This window comes from Zootoca vivipara, chromosome 11, assembly GCF_963506605.1.
Source record: "Zootoca vivipara chromosome 11, rZooViv1.1, whole genome shotgun sequence".
Taxonomy (NCBI): domain Eukaryota; kingdom Metazoa; phylum Chordata; class Lepidosauria; order Squamata; family Lacertidae; genus Zootoca; species Zootoca vivipara.
Window position 1 is genome coordinate 26,930,313 of NC_083286.1, and position 20,782 is coordinate 26,951,094.

The 20,782-nt window shown below is 44.0% G+C and overlaps 1 protein-coding gene across 1 annotated transcript in view; it reads left to right on the forward strand.

The window, feature by feature from the left end:
• Positions 1 to 10,208: 10,208 nt before the first annotated feature.
• The window catches only part of PCSK1 (proprotein convertase subtilisin/kexin type 1), a 33,197-nt gene continuing 22,623 nt past the window's right edge, over positions 10,209 to 20,782 (forward strand). Inside the window, exons 1-3 of the mRNA XM_035099803.2 lie at positions 10,209 to 10,662; positions 15,716 to 15,820; positions 20,091 to 20,201. Of these exons, the coding sequence (XP_034955694.2) occupies positions 10,480 to 10,662; positions 15,716 to 15,820; positions 20,091 to 20,201 (399 nt within the window). The 5' untranslated portion in view covers positions 10,209 to 10,479. The remainder of the gene's footprint in view (positions 10,663 to 15,715; positions 15,821 to 20,090; positions 20,202 to 20,782) is intronic.

The window sequence follows — 20,782 nt, forward strand, 5'->3', positions numbered from 1 at the left end:
GCTGCAATGCAGGATTTTTTTCCTAAGGTGGGGCTTGAACCATGGTTGAAATATTATGCTGATATGCAGCAACGCCTCGGAGCCGTCGTGGCTGCGGCCATGTCTTGCCTCGCCCTCGCCCGCCCTGCCACCCCCTCTCGCCTGCCCGACCCTCCCGTCCTCTCCAGCCAAGCAGGGTAGCTGCCAACGCTACCAGCCCCAGAAGCACAAGGTGGCCGCTGCTGCCACCGCCACGATGTTATCAGGCCCGTTGGCCCTTTAGCCCCGCCCACTTTGTGGCCCCTCCCCTTCTGTGCCTTGGCCCCGCCCCTGAACGACCATGGCTTGGCCCCCCCCTAGTTTTGATCCTGGCTACGCCCCTGGCCACAACCCCAGAGTCGTTCCGCGACTGGACTTAATGGTCAGGAGTCCCTTTACCTTTACTAGTACACAATGCGTAAGGGCTTCTTTCCATGTTTGTAGTATGGAAATTCAATTTGGTTTAAATTTAAAGGCAAACCTACCAAAATTGTATTTTTAGAATACAGTATGTGAAACCAAACACAGACATCCTTTGAGATTCACACTTCTCCAAATTTTGCAATGCAGTAATGCATACAAAAATGCATATAGTAGGGTAATTGTGTGCACACAAATGCATATATTAGTAAAAACAACAAAAATGCATTATATTAGGGGAAATTGCTTTGCAAAAAATGTGTATATTAGGCAAGATTGCCTACAAAGTATGTTGTTGTTGTTTAGTCATTTAGTCGTGTGCGACTCTTCGTGACCCCATGGACCATAGCACGCCAGGCACTCCTGTCTTCCACTGCCTCCCGCAGTTTGGTCAAACTCATGTTTGTAGCTTCGAGAACACTGTCCAACCATCTCGTCCTCTGTCGTCCCCTTGTCCTAGTGCCCTCAATCTTTCCCAACATCAGGGTCTTTTCCAAGGATTCTTCTCTTCTCATGATGTGGCCAAAGTATTGGAGCCTCAGCTTCACAATCTGTCCTTCCAGGGAGCACTCAGGGCTGATTTCCTTCAGAATGGATAGGTTTAATCTTCTTGCAGTCCATGGGACTCTCAAGAGTCTCCTCCAGCACCATAATTCAAAAGCATCAATTCTTCGGCGATCAGCCTTCTTTATGGTCCAGCTCTCACTTCCATACATCACTACTGGGAAAACCATAGCTTTAACTATACGGACCTTTGTCGGCAAGGTGATGTCTCTGCTTTTTAAGATGCTGTCTAGGTTTGTCATTGCTTTTCTCCCAAGAAGCAGGCGTCTTTTAATTTCGTGACTGCTGTCACCATCTGCAGTGATCAAGGAGCCCAAGAAGTATAATATGGGCAATTCACATAAATGCTGATAACTTTTTCATTAAAAAGTGAAAAGAAAAATGGTGTGAACTGATCATTAGAAAAAATAGAAACCAAAATGGACTTCTGAACAAAACCGTAGCTCAATGTGCTAAGTCAATATCGGAGATCAAAAAGCCCATGTTTTGGGAGGGGCCATCAAACCAGGTGCCAGTGGCCACACCAATATCCTCAGTGTGCGGATGGTCCTGCTGCCCCCCGCCATGTGGCAAGCCTCCCCACCTCCTCCCATCCTAGAGGAAGGCAAGGAGGGAGACAATGGAAGCAGAGGTTTTGGGTAGCACTAAATATGCAGCAAAAGCAGGGAAGAACATAGGGCAGTGGTTCCCAACCTTTTTTTGGCCATGCCCCACCTAAACATCTCTAAAATCCTGATGCCCCCACCCTGTGAACTCCTATTCATGTGGAGGAAGCCTAAAAGGCCATTAATTGTTAATACCTCATTCTCAAATTGCCCGCCCCCAAATCAAATTGCCCCCTTGTTGGGAACCACAGATGTAGGGGGAGAGGAAGAGGCCCCCACCACTAAAGTGATGACCCTCCCACAGCAAAAAGGAAAGTCGGTAAGGAAGAGAAGGAGTTCCTCCTGCCACCCTTGCCCTCAAGAGGAGCAGGGGGGGGCAGAGACCAGTGTAGATTTAGGGCAGCACAACCGGTTCTGCTGCAATGGGTGCCAACCCTCGGGGTGTTGCAGGGTGCTGCAATTATGAGATAGTAAATTGAGCAGAACAGAAGCCAAGAGGCAGGGAATGCCAAATTTTGGGCTTGCACAGAGCACCACGGAAATTTGAAAGACCAAAACCCACCCATGCAGGGGAGGTGAAAGCAATGAAGGATCACACAGTGTGATTTGTTCCAGGCCCTGTACCTGCTTAGGCACGGACCAGCCAGCAGAGGTTTAAAAATAATGCTACTTGGAGCAAAGCCTAAGCACAGCAGAAGGCTCACATATTAATAGGGGGAGATAACTTGGATCCATGCCTTTTACAACTTTAAAGCTAATAGCCAATGTCACTACCGGTATTTATCACATTTATGATGTACTTTCTTTGGCCAGCTCCCACCTACATGCATCCGAATATATACATAATCCTGTGATCTGGGCATTGGGCATTGAATTGGATCCAGGCTTCTGTGACTGGAGCCCCAAGAGGCCTTGGTTCTCCCTTCTTCTCCCTGCAACCTTCTTCTCCTTGCCTCCTTGCTCTGAGAATGTGTGGAAGGTAATGTGAGAGGCTGCAGGGGAAAGTTGGAATGAGGGGTTGCCTTCCTCCTCTCCGTTCCTAGAACTCTTCACCTGAACCAAGCTCCTTCCTTCCATGTGTGACAAGGCAACTTTGGAGCCAATCCACTACAGTGTTAAAGGTAAAGGTAAAGGACCCCTGACAGTTAAGTCCAGTTGCGAATGACTTTGGGGCTGCGACACTCAGCTTGCTTTACTGCCAAGGGAGCTGACGTTTGTCCGCAGACAGTTTTTCCAGGTCATGTGGCCAGCATGACTAAGCCACTTCTGGTGAAACCAGAGCAGGGCACAGAAATGCTGTTTACCTTCCTTTTTATCTACCTATTTATCTACTTGCACTTTGACGTGTTTTCGAACTGCTAGGTTGGCAGGAGCAGGGACCGAGCAACGGGAGCTCACCCCGTCGCGGGGATTCGAACCACTGGCCTTCCGATCAGCAAGCCCTAGGCTCAGTGGTTTAGACCACAGCGCCACCCGCGTCCCTACAGTGTCAACTACACTGCGTCAACTACAGTGTTAGTTGAAGTGAATAATGTTTCTGTCCCTTTACTCTAAGGCTGTGTGCACATTTAACCATCTGCAGCAAAACTGAGTAGATTTTCTCATCACAGAATGTTGTTGCATGCACCACCTCAACATTCCTCTTTCAATCTATATTTATTCTAGATCCTGCTGTCCAAAAGGGTGGGTGCAGTTACTGGATAAACATTTGAAAAACTTCTATTTGATTCGGTTTTCCATGGCTTTTCCTCCCTGTGCATCCGAATGCTGAAGTTTTTGAGAACTGTAATCTTGGTATACACCCAACCACAATGTCATTAAATAGGTATGGATATATACACCTGTTACTGCTCCCATACTTTTTCAATGGGACACACTAGGAAATAATGCAAGATGAATCTGCATTGTGCTTTTCATACTTTGAATGGAACTTAGTTTATGAAAAATGACTTTTCAAGGACATAAGATATGAAATAGACTCCGGGACTAAGTAGAAAGAAAAACCTATATTTCAGAGTGCATTGAATGCAGAATATCATGTCATGTGTAAGGAGTCTAAGAGTCCTCCAATTTTCTGCAGGCTCTCCCTACATTAACTTGCAACATGTCTCATGCTGCAACGTTCTGTCTGTATTCAGAAAACAAACGTTTCCCCAATATTTTTAAGCATGGAGCTGAGTGCATCTGTGTCTTTTTTTAAAAAAACAACAACAGCAAGTGTAAGTTTCTCTAGAGGAGGTGACACCAGGAATCCACCAGCACATCTCAATTTAGCTGTGTGTGAGAGAGTGGGCGAGAGAAGTGATAGCGGTTTCTATCTGTGGGCATAAATAAAATAAAACAAATCAATGTCAACGTAGCCAAAAATATATAATCCAATAAGGGTGCTGCTCACAGTGACACAGGAAATCTGTGATCAGGAATTCCATAGGTGTTTTTAAGGTTAATAGCAGAGTGGATTGTATTGTGGCCACTGTGCTTGAGGAAGGAGAATTAACTAACTAGTTGCCAGTTCATTATTGTGTCTCGTTTAAGATGCTCACACTAATGGTTGAATTGCTAAATGACTAAGGCCCCAAATATCTGAAAACCTGCCTCTTTCCCTCTCTTGGATGTTACTATCAGCAGAGGGGGCTCTCTTGGTAGTTCCACTACCATCAGAAGTTGAGGGGGTAGACTAGGACAGGGCATTCTTTGTGGGAGCCCCAAGCTGTGAAAGGCTCTCTCCACAGAGCAGTGTCTGATACTATCATTATGATGACTCACATATTCTGAAGACTCACTTTTTTACCCTGGCCTTTAACATCTGGGAGATACATTTTCGAGACCCATGCTTTCTTGTGACTGTAATTGGTTTTACACTGTTATATATTACAGTAACCTGCCCTGGATGAATGGCAGATAAGAAATTGAAACAACAAAAGGAAGTGGTTCCTTTCCCTTGTGCTGTTTCTCCCAATTAAAATCACTGCTAACACATGCCCAAAGTTGCTACCGGTATTTGCCCCATGGGAGAGAACAAAAGGTACCACCTCTGCTCAAAATTGCTGCTTGCTATCCATCATTGTAATACTGAGGTCCTCTTGGCTTTTAAGAAAAGCAGCAGGAGCAGGGAATGTTCCGTTTATGACCACAGATTAAACTTCCATTGCAAGACCAAGAACATTGCCAGTGTGTTGGCTAGGCACTCACTGGAAGCAAATAACCTACCCTCCCAGGAAACAGAGCATGGCCTTTCTAGCATGAGTGAGAGACAAGGAGTTGGAATCAATAATGTTGGAAAGTGAACTTTGACAAAGAACCTTTGATGGATTTGCTACCCATCAGAGAATACAGCTGCTGAGCAGAGAGCATTTACCAGCCGTTGAGGGAAACTGATTCCAAAGTGGACACAATTACCTTAATTACTTGACATATGTTAACCCTGGCATGTTGAATATTTGTTTTCCTTTGCTTCATTCAAATTCCAAGGTCCTAGACTATGGACCTATGTTGTATGTTTAAGATAATATTTTGTTCTCTGGCTAATTGTGCTGTTTTAAATGTGTATTCTATATTTGACCTCCTTTTGTAATGTTTTATTTTGAAATCTTTCAGGTAATTTAAGTTTCCTGTTATTTATATATTCATATATGATTATATTTCATTTTTTGTAAGGTTTTATTCTGGAATGTTTTATTTGATGTTTTAAACAAACCACGTGGATATCTTTTTCTTAAAAATATAAAGCAGTATAGAAATTAAATGAATAGTACTAATAGTAACAGTAGTAGTACTCTGGACCAGAATTGAAATCTTCCATGTATGTTTTGCATGGGTAAGGCAATCTTCTTTCCTCTATAATGTGCCAAAATAAAAAGACCCTTAAATCCCTTGTATGCTGCATGGAATATTCCATGCTAATGAAAAAGGCCATCATTACAGATTTCTTAATTTTTTAGGTTTAAAATTATTATAATGGACTTGTGCAGTGACTAACGCTGTAATCTTATTTATGCTTCCCCATGAAATATACTGAAGACTTACTTCTAAGTAAGCATGCATAGGATTGTGTTGTAAATGAAGAAAAATAATACTCAGTGCCCCTAACTTCATCTGCAAATATATATTCCCTACTACTAGCTGATTTTCTGATATGTCCAGAAACTAGTACCTGTCTTGTCAATGCTTGAGCTACTCTCTCTCTCTCTCTCTCTCTCTCTCTCTCTCTCTCTCTCTCTCTCTCTCTCTCTCCTAACAGAATAACCACTATCCTGACTAACAATCCTGAATGGTGGTTTGAGTCCCTTTAAAACACCCACCCACCCACCCACCCACCCACACGACATCTTAATTATTTAACCGTCACAACTGCAAATACTAAATGGTACCAAACTACATTACCAAATAAGCTTTTCTGAGAAATCCAATGGCTGAATATCCACAAGCCTAGAACTCCATCCCAAGTCCAAACCACTCCCACTACCATCGGGGGAACCATCAGAAAAGTTTGGTGGGTGCTGCATTATTCTTCTAACCTTGTCCCTTCCCATCATAGTCAATGGGTGGAAATTACTTTCTCCAGGTCCTGTCCTGGAATGATTTCTGTTGTGTTCACAGGCAAGTTCATGGGATGGAGAGACTAGAATCTGGTGTAGTTGGGTTCCTCCATTCATGCTGCCCACTCTCAGCCCAGGAAATAATTTTCCCAATGGAGGGGCTCAGTGGACTTTTTGTACAGCGTACAGGGCCATTTCTGCAGGCTTTCAACAGGAATCGGCAGCCTCCACTTCATTTCATTTCAACTCCCCTTGACCCATGAGCCAGTGAGGATAGGATTGCACCCTTTAGGATGAACAAATTTGCATTAAGTGGTGCCATGTGTCATCCTACTCCTAGGCCAAAAGGGTGACAGTTCATCATCACCACCACAGCTAAACCTAAAATTAAAGTTTAGGTTTATTTGTTTTATTGATCTTCATAATTGTGGAGGACAACTGAAAGCCCCATCTAGAAATCTGTGCAGGCCAATGTAAAACAATATCACAGCAAAACAAAGGGGGGGGATCAATTGTCCCACTGCTTAAGGCAAACCTCGAGTCATCTTGATAAGCAAACACCCAAAGAGGGTGATGAGGATGGAACAAACTCTGATTTCAACCACCATCTCCTCTTGAAATTTAAGGAAGGGATATACAAGTTGAAGGTAAACTGGGGATGTGATAACTGAAACAAACAAGATAAACAAATTCCTTCCAGTAGCACTTTAGAGACCAACTCAGTTTGTTATTGGTATGAGCTTCCATGTGCATGCACAACGGCAGACCAACACGGCCACCTACCCGTAACTGAAACAAACAAGGTCAAGGAAGGAAGCAATTTTCACAAGATAGATAAAGGAAAGTGATTGCAAGAGAAGAGGGGGTTCAGAGGGGGGACAAAGACAGGCAACTAACCAGTGCTTATGAAAAGTGAAGTCGGGTGTTTGAGAAAGAATCAGGAAGGAAGGTCATTGGGGACTTATTAGAAAGAGCGACAGTGCAAAGGAACATGGTAATGGTAACTGTGGGAGCCAAGGAGAAGATAGCAGAAATGGTGAAACAAAAGGGACTGCACAATAATTTTTGTGCATTAAACAAAACGCAGACTGCAGTCCTATACACCAGGGATGGGGAACTGTGGTCTACCTAGGGTTGTTGGACTGCAGCTTCCATCATCCTTTACCATTTGGCCATGGTGGTTGGGACTGATGGGAGTTTGAGTACAACAACATTTGGAAGGTCAAACGTAACCAATTCCTACTAGACACAGTTATAAGGAAGTGTGAGTAAGCTCCATTGAATAAGACTTTAAAAGGTTAAAAAATATGGTAAAGGACCCCTGGACGGTTAAGTCCAGTCAGAGGTGACTATGGGGTTACGGCATTCATCTTGCTTCAGGCTGAGGGAGCTGGTGTTTGTCCACAAACAGCTCTCCAGGTCATGTGGCCAGCATGACTAAACCACTTCTGACACAATGAGACACCGTGATGGAAACCAGAGTGCATGGAAACGCCATTTACCTTCCTGTCACAGCAGTACCTATTTATCTACTTGCACTGACATGCTTTCAAACTGCTAGGTTGGCAAGAGCTGGGAGCAACGGGAGCTTGCTCTGTTGCGGGGATTTGAACCGCTGACCTTCTAATCGGCAAGCCGAATCATGGTTTAGACCACATCGCCACCCACTCCTCCTGAATAGGACTTACCTTGGAGCAGACATGCAGAGGATTGCAGTGACTGTGCGTTTGCAAGAGATGCTGTAGTAAGATTGTGCTACTGCCCACTTCCTCTCTCCAATGACTTGTAGCCATCTTTGTAGATGTTGATGATTGTAGACATCTTTGCACCCACCATCATCTCACACAATTGCCCAGCATCAGGGCTCCCAATGGACCATTGATGGAGGCAGCATGCCTCTAAATGCCAATTGCTAGGAATCACAAGTTGGAAGACTACTGCTGCACTCTGATCCTGCTTGTGGGCTTCCCGCAGACATCTGGTTGGGCATTCTAGGAACAGGATGTTAGACTAGATGGGCAAGTGGGTGGGCCTGATCCAGCAAGACTCTTCTTATATTCTTAAAGGGATTATAAGGTCCATATGACATGTAGGAAAGGCATATGCTATGGGGAATTGGAACCATTAAAATCATCATACTGACTTGCAAGCCCTAAGCTCTTAAGAGGCATATGTTGGTGTAGAGAACAGGGGAGGGGTTGTTAGAAATGTCTTGATAATGCCGTGACAATAATGTTGTCAAAGCCAAGTGAATCCGAGGAGTCTAAGGCTTATCTGGTAAGAAGAGCAGCATGGATAATGCCATTTTGGACTTTGAATTAAAGACTGTCCATAAAGAAGACTCCAGAATCTTTCCTATTAGGAATGGTTGAAGAGGAAGTGGCAAAAAAAGATGAAAAGATATTTTTATACTCAGTAGCGGCGGCGAGAATTTTAATTGCAAAATTATGGAAAAGTAAGGAAGTACCCACTATTAGAGATTGGCAAGAGAAATTAATCGGTTATATTGATTTAGCAAGATTGACGAATTCAATTAGGGGCGGTTCCAATAAAAAATTTATTGATAATTGGAGAAAATTTGGAGTATACTTAAAAGAACTTGGGTTTGAAACCAATATTTTGTAGTATTCCAAGGAGGAAAGTTAATGTAAGCAGTAGGAGGATAAATAATTTTATAGTCAGGATAGAAGAGAAGGGGAAGTCGAATTACAAAAGAAGATGTGAAGACAGAATGGAAGATATATAAGACAAGTTGACGATATATTTGAGAAGATGGAGTAAGCTTTGTTTGAATTTGTATGATTATCTATGTATGTATTGATTTTGCTTTTATTTTAGAGAATTGTTTTGTTTTATATTGATTTTAAACTTAATAAAGATTAAACATTAAAAAAAAAGAATTAAAGACTGTCAGTATATAAGGTTCCTAATGGCTTTGTGAATTTTTCCCCCTGTTTCAAATAGCAGGGTATCCGTTTCTAAATAAAGTTTAAAAAACCCCACCTTCCTCTACATTGGAGAGGAATGCCATCGTTTTTCATACATTTCCTGCCTGGGAAAAACCTCTGTGATTCAAAATATGTTCCATATTGGGGTAGCAATGGTGGAGATCTGCAGATCCGTGGACAGATCCATGTTTGTTTTACCACATTCTCTTCCTTCTTCCCACTGCATGCAATTTGCAATGTACCTGGATGTATAACCTCCATTCTCACTTTGTGGAGAACTCCTTTCACCCTGTATAGAACTGGAAACCCCCTTCCCTGACAAATCTTGTGGTTTCGAAATGCTGGGCTTGTGATTTTGTGCATTTTGTACATTTGGCATAGGCGAGGCATGAAACCCTAATAAATCATCTTCCCAACAGGAGCTGTGAAGTTGCCCCAAAAGACTTGCATGTGGGGTCACAATAGGTTGACAGGGCAGAACCCTCCTCCCAACTTTAGATAGGGAAATGATCCCCAACTGCACACACACTGCCACCTCTTTGAAATCTGTTTACAAGCAAGCAGCCTATCAGCTAAAACCTCTCTCCCACCTACCCCCCAAGATCTTTATCGATTCTTTTGGCAGTGTGAACCACAGAGCTTCAGAAAGACAGTGACCGAAGGCACCGCATCAGGAAAGCAACAGGAACAATATGTTGATCGAAGTGCCCATCCGTTTGCGGGCAACCTTCATGTTACAGAAAGAGCTTTGCTTATCTGTAGGGAAGCCGGCGGTGGGTTGTCAAGGCATTCAGAGAGGCGAAAGAGACGGACAATGAGACGGATTGCCGGAGCCTTCGCACCATGGACAGCTCCTGGTACAGACGCTGGAGAATTTCCCCTTCCTCTTGCGTGTGTGTGTTACTCATAATATAATAATAATAATAATAATAATAATAATAATAATAATAATATCCTGCAGTCCACCCCCTATACTGTATTAGCAAACGCCTCCAGCTCCTCCTCTCCCTTGGGAACAACCATCTCGATCCGAGCCCGGGAGATCTGACGTCAGGGATCGCTTTCGTCGTTTTGACGTGTCAAGCCCTCATTTCCATTCTGGCTGTGGCGGGTTGGAGTCCTGCTCAAGCATGAGCCGGGCAGAAACGGGCGACCTGTGATCGCAACCAGGCACTTTCTTGAGAACAGCCAGCTCCTTCTCCACCCCACCCCCCACCAGCCTTTCTCCTGATCGCATAGCAACCAGAGAGGGGAAGGAGTTTTCCACTCTTCCTCCTTTTTTTGAACCACGAATCCTGACTTCTCCAGCTGCCTGACTCGATTCCTTGATCGATTCTCCTCGTTCTCTCCAAAGCGCTCCGTCCTCCTTCTTCCTCGCCGGCTGCCATGGAGAGGCGAGCCTGGGCAGGGCGCAGCGCGGCCGTGGCTTTGCTCGCTGCCTGGAGCGCAGCCGTCCTGCTGGCCCAGGCGGAGAGGCAGTTCGTCAACGAGTGGGCAGCCGAGATCCCGGGAGGTCCGGCTGCAGCCCAGGCCATCGCCGACGAGCTGGAGTATGAACTTCTGGGGCAGGTAAGGCTCCCCGCTTCCCTCCCCACTCCACCCCTCTCCCACCCCATTGCGCAAAGCAGGCAAGTTTGTTTCTCCCGCTTTCCCGAATAGGAACCGGGCGGCGTGCGTAATTGACAAGCGATGCCATTGACTAGCAGCTCGAGATAGTGGCTGTGCGCTAATGGCTCTGTTGCTGAGACAGAGAGCTACACACGTCACGTGCTCCTTTCTAGACACTGACTCCCTTAAGCAAGGACTTCTCATGATATTATTATTATTATTATTATTATTATTATTATTATTATTATTATTATTATTATTATTATGGAGTGGTAGGTGGGTTTCCTAGCTCAGGATGGCGAATCTTCCCTCCATATGGCAAGCACAGTCTCCGGGGAAAGTCCTCAGAGTTCCCAAGCTTTCTCTCCTGCCACAGGATTCTTTGCTTTTCTACGCACACCACCGAATAATAATGATAATAATAATAATATTCAAACAGAGTTGAGGAAATGACTTTAGGGATAGCACACTCCCTTGAGTTCTGCGAGAGGTGGCTTTCTCGGGGACAATACCAAACGGAGTGGAATCGTCAGCAGGTGCTGGGAATTACAACTCGGGGGAACCGAGGGATGCTTCCTCCTCGGAAGCCCCCGCAAGGAGACCTTCCTTGCTTTGCATTAACCCCTACAGCTCCCCAAGTGCCGTGGCTGAAGGTGGACCGTGGAATGCCTTTAGCTGGGCTTCCAACCTCAGGATCGGTTTCAGTTGCCAGGATTATACGAAGCAACAATCGAGAGAATTGATAATTCCCCGGGAATGGGTGAAGCAGTATGCAGAAGGAGAATGCGTGGACACAGTACCTCCCCCATCCTTCTGAGTAACCACAGACATCTGGGTTTATGCAGGAGGAAGCCGTCATTCCGTGGACCGAGCTTTCAGACAAAGAATGAGCTCTATCGTTCCTCCTGCCCTCCTCCTTTGATAAAGTTCTACCAGCCCAGAGCAACGAAACCACTTGCTGTTTCTCTCCCCAAACCCTCTGCTCTTAGGGAGATTTTTGTGCCTCCGTGGTTTGGTGAAGGTGCCATGTGGATTGAGCAATCCTACACTGTATCCTAAAAGTTAATAGCGCCAGGTGTTTTCCACAATCTCCTCTCCCTTCCCTTCCCTTCCCTCCAGCCCACCTCCTCCCCCCAAGTTTGTCGTGCCATGACGTCACTGTTGTCAGGGATGAGTAACTTCATTTACGTAATAGCAACCTTGCCCCGTTATCTAATTGTAGAGTTTCCTACCTGTATCCTGTACCCCAGCAGTTGATTCCTGTAGTGCAGAAACCAAACCCCTCTGATCTGGTTTCTAAAGAAACAGCCTAATATGTCTGTGTGCTAGTCCAGTGATGCAGAGCATGGAGAGGGTGGAGATCAAAGTCTAACATCTGCTTTCTCTTTTATTATCCTCATTTACCTCTTATGCTTGAAACAAGCTCCGTTGTCACTTCTGGAAGCAAATTTAACTCCCTGCGCCCCCATAAAGGTAGTGCTGACGAACTGCTGGGCTGGCAAATAGAAGTGCATAGGATCTGATTCACTGCTGTATCCTGTGCCAGCGGCACAAGCCTATCCCAGCCTGTTACACAGCAGTGGGTGTTGACAATATTGCATTGGCAACGACTCAGACCACCCAATGAAGCAGAACAGGGGCACCCAGGAATACAGCGTCATGTAGAGATGAGCAATGAGGGGCAATGTAGCTGGGGGTGGTTGGCTAGCCAGGTTTTTTGCCCAGGATGAAACCTCTAGAGGAGCGCCATTGAGGCTCCCAGCCTGTGTGTGTATGTGTGTGTGTACGCAAATGTGTGTGGGTGTGTGTGTGTGCCAAACTGGGTCTTTGATCTGGGTGAAATAAAGTCTAGTTTTGCCCTTGAGTCCAGGTCCAGAGACCATGGGATGAGCTTTTGTACCCCAACCGAGTCAGCTACTTTGGCACAATCTAGGGCAGTGAGCTGTTGCAAAGAGATTGCAACTGATGGGGAGTTAAATGCCCCCTTGTTTTTCAGAGGGTTCTCTCTACCCGAGAATAAGCCACTGTGAATTTTTGTAGATATGCACATCTCATGGCCAGGTTTCCTATATTCAAGATCAACTGATTCATAGGCACTTCGATACGCCCCTCCTTTCAGAACTTAACTTGAGTCAGCAAGAGACACTGATTCCAAAGCCATAGCTCATCCCTGGAGCTTGTCAAGTAATAATAAAGAAAACTCTGCCTTTCTTTTGCCACATATATATCTGGATTTGGAAGGCAGGCTTTCTAGCTCAGAGGGTGTCTCTCCAAGCCTGTCAAGAACCGCTTTGGCAGATCTCGTTTTAGAAATTTTGATTTGTTTATTTTAAATATTTCCGCCTTGCTAAATTTCCCAAAGATCTAAACATGGATAATACATGGGAGTTGCTGTTTGCAATGCATTTGGAATTCAAGTAGTGGCGGACATTTGCAAGCACTCTAATGAAGATGTGTAGTACTTAGATTGCTGCTGCATTAAATGGGAGGTGATAATGTTGGTATGAGATGAAGCTAACAAGGATGACATGTTATATGGTCCAGGTTGTAGTGCTGTAAATGTGGTTGTGGCTGCCATCAGCAGTAAACCACTTCCAAATGGTAGGAGCTCCACGACACAGCCGCAACACCTATAACTGGCTCTGGCAAATGTTTGCCAGATCCACTGGGGGCAGTGGCCCTAGCATGGCTATTTACTAACCGCTGGCAGGCTTATATGAGGGAGCTGGGAGGAACATTACAGTGGCTACCTGGAGCCCCAGAAGTGATTTCAGTGGCAACCAACCTGTGTTCATACTGTCTGAATCAGGCAACAGTTGTAGCTCTAGGAGCTCACATTTCCTGTCCCAATTAAAAAGGCGGTAAGAATTGTTGCTGAGCAGAACTGAAACCAGTCTCATTTAGTGCTTAACAGAAGGCGGAATCACTCAAGCTCTTATCTCTGTTTTAACACTTCCTGTATTATGCCACTAGCTGGGTAGTTTCTAGGCATGCAGTGATTACCTCTCCTCCATCTAGATTTCCACATGATTCCTAACATTTGCTCATAATTGCAGTTAAATGGCTGGAGTCTATGACCTGCTACTGTTGCAGCCAATGTGCCAGGAATTTTAAAACAGAACCATGCATGCCAGGCCATTACAACCCAACAAATAAGAGTTATGTTTCTGGTGCCACCTTAGCGAAGGGAATTAGATCTCCATCCGTGCTGAAAATAAAACCCACTCCCTGTCCTGACTTCTGAAAGACCTTATTTGAATAAGCTCCAAGATTTAGGCCTGCTTTTCTGGTCAAGTAAATGTCCTCTCAAAAATCTTTCCCCCACTCTGCATAGCATGTAACATGAGTTCCAACTGCCAGAACACAAAGTAGGAAAAATGAGGATTCTAAGCAAGCCAGAATTTGTATGGCTGCTGCACAACATCACTGTGGCATTGCAGAAGCAGACTATTTCAGCATAGCAATGCAAACAAAACTACCTTAGACATTTCTACCAATTATCATTTCGGCGATGATCACTTGGTAATGAGAAGTGGAGGGCACTGAACATGTTGCATTTAGGCCGACAGTGATTCCATATATCATTTGCTCTAATATCTCAAAGATGAGCAAGACGGCAATATACTGGGGGAAATCAATGTTACGGAGAAAGAATGGGAAATGATGAAATGAGCTGTGGGGAATCCAAGAAGTGCTATCTAATGAAATCCATAGCAAGGCCATTGGATAAGAGAAAAGTAAGGAAGACAGAGTGGAATACATCATGAGGTGGCTGTGGTCTGCCTCCACAGCTGGAGTCAGCAATGCTTCTGAGTACCAGCTGCTGCAAACCGCAGAAGGGGAGGGCGCTGTTACTCATGTCCTGCTTCTGGGTTTCCCACAGGTATCTAGGAGCCACGGTGGGAACAGGATGCTGAGCTAGAGGGGCCTGCATCCCGTTGTGTGTGTGTGTGTGTGTGTCTATATATATATATATATATATATATATATATATATATATATATATATAATTTTCTAATTTACAGTTCAATATATTCATTTAGACAACCTTAAATCAATGACTTCCCTTCTTCTCTTTCCATGGCTCATTTTGCATACCACACATCCCTGCATATTTTGCATGAATTAAACTAAACCATTCAGTAATCCATTGTTACATCCATCAAAACTTATTTACACTCCTGAATTTATCTTAATGCTACCAGCGTTTTTAAATGTGTTTTAGATTTTCACCCATATATTCAGTGAACATTTTCCAGTCTTCTTTAAACCTGTGTTGTTCTTGTTCTCTTATCCTATATGTTAAATCTGCAAGCTGCGCGTATTCCATCAGTTGAAGTTGCCATTCTTCTTTGGTTAGGACCTCGCTCGTTTTCCATTTTGGGGCTAGCAAAACATGGGCCACAGTAGTAGCATACATAAATAAGCTCTTTTGACGCCTGGGACTCCTTGAATCCTTTCCTGTGTTTGAATCATTTCAGTTCTATATCTATCTACCGGTATCTATCTGGAACTGAAAGGATTCAAACAGGGTCTGATGAGGGAAAGCCTGGGCAAATGAAGGTAGGCAAATGCACTTATATGTCCTCAGCCTTTGTTTTGGTTGAGGATAAGGATGGAGAAGTCCTATGCTCTAAATAAAAAGCACATAACAGTTATCGTCTGTACACATAGATGGGTAATAGTCGGAACCTATTTGTTCCTTTTAATTCTAAGAAAAATCCTGTCCCCTGTGCATATTTTCAACACATTGCTCTATTCAAGACACATTACTATTAGATTAAAAACAGTGTATGTTGACAATTATTCACGTGTTTAATTGCTTGGAAAATATTGGTGGAGACACAGTTCTGTTCCCACAGTCTTTGCACTTCTGCTTTTGAATAAATATTTTATCCCGCAAAATTGAATGTACTTCTATTCGAAGCATTTCTGGGAAATTCCAATTATCCGATGCTATTGACTGTTTGCTCCCTGTGGGAAAATATCTCAGAAATCATCCTGTGTATTGCAGATTGGATCACTTGAAAATCATTATCTATTTAGACATAAGAGCCATCCTAGAAGGTTGCGAAGGAGTGCTACTCACATCACAAAAAGACTCTTGGATGATCAACGCGTAAGTATTGCATTCGCAGTTTCCCGTAGACTGCAATACTGAATACACTTACAAGGGAATAAGCCCCCATGTGCCCAGATGGGCTTACTTCTGAGCAAACATACATAGGATTGCAGTCTCCTCGGGCCTTTAATTTGTTTATTAAATTCATATCTCCCCTTTCCCCAAGAAGATTAAAGGATTGCCCATGGTTCTCTTCAACTATTTTACCCCTCCAACAATCTTGTGAGGTAGGTTAGACTGAGAAACATTGTCTGGCTCAAAGTTACATGGGGAGTTTCACAGCTGTCAGAGTTTGCTCTGTCGGTGACAAATTGCGCCCCACCCTCAGTTTAAGGTACAGAAGCTGACTGGACCAGCAGTTGAATCTTAGGCCCCAATTTTATCATGATACCAGTTTAAACGGTCATGGTTTCTCCCAAAGAATCCTGGGAACTGTAGTTTGTTATGTGTCCTGAGAGTTCTTAGGAGACCTCTATTCTACTCATACAGCTTCAATTCCCAGAGTTACCTGGGAAGAGTGACTGCTTGTTAAACTATTCAGCAAACTGCAACTCTGCGGTGGGAATATAAGTCTAACAAATCGCAGAACCCTTAACAAACTACAGTTCCCAGGATTCTTTGGAGAAAGTCATGAGTGTTTAAAGTGACATGAAACTCCTTTAAATGTTGCAGATGGGGCCTTATTTCAGCTCTGGCAATGGGATGTGATTCTCCACAGCACTTGAGGGCAGCAGGCTTGCTTAGCAGATGCCCAACAGGCTGTGTGGCACATATAGCTCTGATTACCGACAGGTGGAAATGACCAGGTGGCTCAGGGGAGCTGCTTCCGCCTGGTATCTGCTGCCTAATGGTAGGGCCAGCCCTGAATGTAGGAGAGTGGAGCAGACTGATGAAATTTATGGCAAGTAGATAATGTTTGCATAGTAGGGCTATTGTTGCCTCATGGTGTCAATGTCAAGATTTGCCCTACAAAAGGGTGAAAAATATAATCATCAGAAATTCTGGGGTTCATTGAGGAACTAGTTATCTCTCACTTGGACTACTGCAATGTGCTCTTCGTGGGGCTACCTTTGAAGGTGACCTGGAAACTACAACTAATCCAGAATGCGGCAGCTAGACTGGTGACTGGGAGCGGCCGCCGAGACCACATAACACCGGTCTTGAATGACCTACATTGGCTCCCAGTACGTTTCCGAGCACAATTCAAAGTGTTGGTGCTGACCTTTAAAGCACTAAACGGCCTTGGCTCTGTATACCTGAAGGAGCGTCTTCACCCCCATCATTCTGCCCAAACACTGAGGTCCAGTGCTGAGGGCCTTCTGACAGTTCCCTCACTGCAAGAAGCCAAGTTACAGGGAACCAGGCAGAGGGCCTTCTCGGTAGTGGCACCCACCCTGTAGAACACCCTCCCACCAGATGTCAAAGAGAAAAACAACTACCAGACTTTCAGAAGACATCTGAAGGCAGCCCTGTTTAGGGAAGCTTTTAATGTTTAACAGATTGTTGTATTTTAATATTTTGTTGGAAACCCCCCAGAGTTGCTGGGAAAACCCAGCCAGATGGACGGGGTATAAATAATAAATTACTACTACTACTACTAGTAGTAGTAGTACTACTAGCCCAAGGGGAGTCTGTGGAAATTGGCAAAGCTCAACAACTTGCCAAAAAAAACAACAACTTTTGTGTCTGGATTGTCATTTTTGAAATATGGCAACCCTACTTAAAATGCAACAGATTCCTTGCTTTTTTAAAGAAACCAAAAGGCGAAGGAAGAGGAAAGAGGGAAATTGTGATGACAATGCTATTTCTCAGAAGCAAAGTGTTAGCAAACGAGAAGATCCAGATCTTGATGTAGAATCTTGGCCAGCAGCTTGGCAGCTGGCTACTGGAATTACACACCTAGGAAACAAGACAAAAAGCAGTTATGTGTCAGATAACCAAGGGTAACATAGACCAGTTGATTGCTGATACCTTAGTTCTTGGTATAGCCACTGGGAAATCAATTAGGTGTGTGTTATTTTGTTCACACCGCAGCAGCTTCTCTGTTGTGTCTCTCCACACTGGGGGTGTAACCTGCAACAGCCAATAAAGTGGAGAGTGTTCACACCACACCAGATGTCTTGGTGACATCGTCATCAGACATTATGGCAATCGCTCACATCCTTTGGGCATTCTCAGCAACTCTTTCCCCCTTCCCAGTTCAATTCAGAACTGGATTCAACCAACTGAGTTCTCTCATGTTGGGGCAGGGGGTGGGGAGAAGCTTTGTGTATTCTGGACTCTATCCTGTGCCCACTTTGAGCCCAACTGTGCTCCCAGTTACATCACCAGCAGCACAACGGGGTCTGAATCCCCTCCTTGCATTGTGAGACTCAAACCTACTTGCCTGACTAATGCAGCAGTGTCTGCTGTTTCTGCTTGCTGAGTCAGTGGCAGAGATGGAGTGAGATCTCTGCCTCCTCTCTCCCCACTTTCTCTCCTTCCCACTCCTTCCTCTTTGGTTCTTGAAATACCGCTATGGCAAATGGCAGGCCCTAAGAATGCTGGGAAATGCAGGTTTTGTGATATCCCTGTGCTAGCATTTCAAGTACGAAGGTGAAAGGAAACGAAAGGGAGTAAGACTTTCCTTGCTGCAGCCACAGCCAGATATATAGGAAGAGAAGTTCTTTTTCAGCTTGGATTGTAACCTGAGCCGCCAAAGAACTATGGGGCTGGGGTGGTTGGTTCAGTTCAGTATTCTAGTGTGCTTTACAAGCATGACAAATTTGCCTTCCAAACTGGATCATTGCAAAGTTCAGTGGCATCAATGTTTTCCATGTGAAATTTGGTGCTACACATGAAATAATCAGCAGGGAGACCCACTTTGCATAATGGGAATGGGTGTCAGTTAAGTAACCCGCCCTCTGGCCCCCAAACTACTGTCTGTCAAAATTGAGCACTTATCAGAATGTGGTCCTCCAGGCTTTGTATATGCAAAGGCTTGGTTGCAGAATTTGTTTTCAATATTAGATGTCAACTCTGACATGTGTGCAGAGCAATATTAATTACATTTGCACTAGGCAGCAGCTGCTAAAGAAGGCCAGCTTCCTGGCTCTTGCTACAACCTTTTGCAAACAGGGTTATGCCTAATCTGCAAAGATATATTATAACATGAAATAGAGAGCATGCCTGTCCTGCGATTTAATGCAAATACCCTTTGCTGGGATAGTTCAGTTGGTAGAGCAGGCTTGAATGACCTTTTAGAAAGAAAATACAGTATGTTGAGTTAGAATCATTTAATATAATTTCCTAAAGTGATAAATCACCACATGCCAAGACTAAACAACAACAACCCAGCAACCTAAAAAATAATAATAATTAAACATATCTTCCAGTAAATAGGATGTTCTTAATGCTTCCATAGACAGACACGCTAAATTAAATAGGGTGTAGTCCTCTGTCATTAATGCTCTTATTCTATTATTAGATATGATCTAATAGTAACAGTTTTCTTAATATGGAGCTTTACAATGAGATGTAGTTACGGGGCCAGGTGGAAGAGCATATGGACTGTGAATAAACAACTTTGATACTGGTATAACAAGAGAGTATATCTCCCACATTCCCTGCTAGAATTGTTTTCTAGTTCACACAACTAAATGTTAAACCGTAGCTCATGAATAAAGGTTTTTTTTATACACATGAGTGAGTCTTGTTGCTTAAAAAAAGGGAGAGAGCTTATTTTCTGCTACTGATGTGCCAAAAACCTGTATGCCTGTTCCTCAAAAAAAGCTTTCTTCCCCTGTGAAAGAGGATTCTGTTTTTCTACTTCACTTTTGGAGTGCTTTAGAATTTCAGTAGCTGTGAGGGTGACCTTGTGTTATCATTGCAAAGTGGCCACGGGTGATCTGGGTGCTTTTCTTCCCATTAAATATTTCTCCAGTTCTCAGCAGCCTCCCCAGTGGCTTGCACTTCCTGGTCTGGAAAAGTCCCCTGGGCAACATCCCTGGATTTTAATTAAAGTGTGGGAAGCTGAAGAGGCTGTGGAGATCAGTGTGCTTGCTGATGTTGTTTTTAAAGGAAGTTCTTCCTTTTACAGTACCTTAAAAAAATATCCACACTGATTTCTCTACAATTAAAAAAGACAGAAATGTTGCGAGTCTAAAATGCGCCTCTGAGATTCTTAGAAAAGGGGTGGGATAGAAATGCAATAAAAAATACTTTGGTACACTAACAACAACAAACTCCAGGTTCTTTATAGATGTTGCTATTGGCAAATATATTCCAGGTGTCTTGGGCAGAACAACAGTATGAAAAGAGGCGAAGTAAGCGTTCGGTATTGCGGGACTCGGCAGAAAATCTTTTCAATGACCCCATGTGGAATCAACAATGGTATCTGGTAAGAGCTTGCATTTATATGTAGACTCTACCTGTCTTAAGAAAAGTCGAAAGTCATCTATGAGCTGCAGTGCAACCATTTAGGCTGCAATCCTAAACACCCTCTGTAGGGAGCAAGTGCCATTGCGCTGAACCGAGTGGGACTTACTTTTGAGTAACGATCCATAGGATTGGACTGCATGAGACATGCAAGGTATTCAACTCTTGACAAGCAATTTTCTGCTCCTTAGATCTCAGCTTCCAAATTATAAAATTAAGAGCATAGTGCACAAGAACTTTTGCAAAATGTTTTCACCTTTTGCGATGGGTTTTTCCTTTTCTCCAGTAGCTTTCTTATTTCTGGAAATGGAAAATTCAACAGCTGTCAAAGAACAGACTGGTGGTTTGGAATAATCTCTCGGCTGCAATTGTTAGAATAAAATGCATTGAAGTTGCCATCAGAAGCAAACTAAGCGAGCAGGAAGGCACTTCCACTCATGCATTGGGGGGCACAATTTCTGCCAACTCTTCCCTCCATCAGCAGCCCATACCCCACACTCTGTGTTTGCTGCTGTGACACAGAAAATGGGAAATCCCATCCCA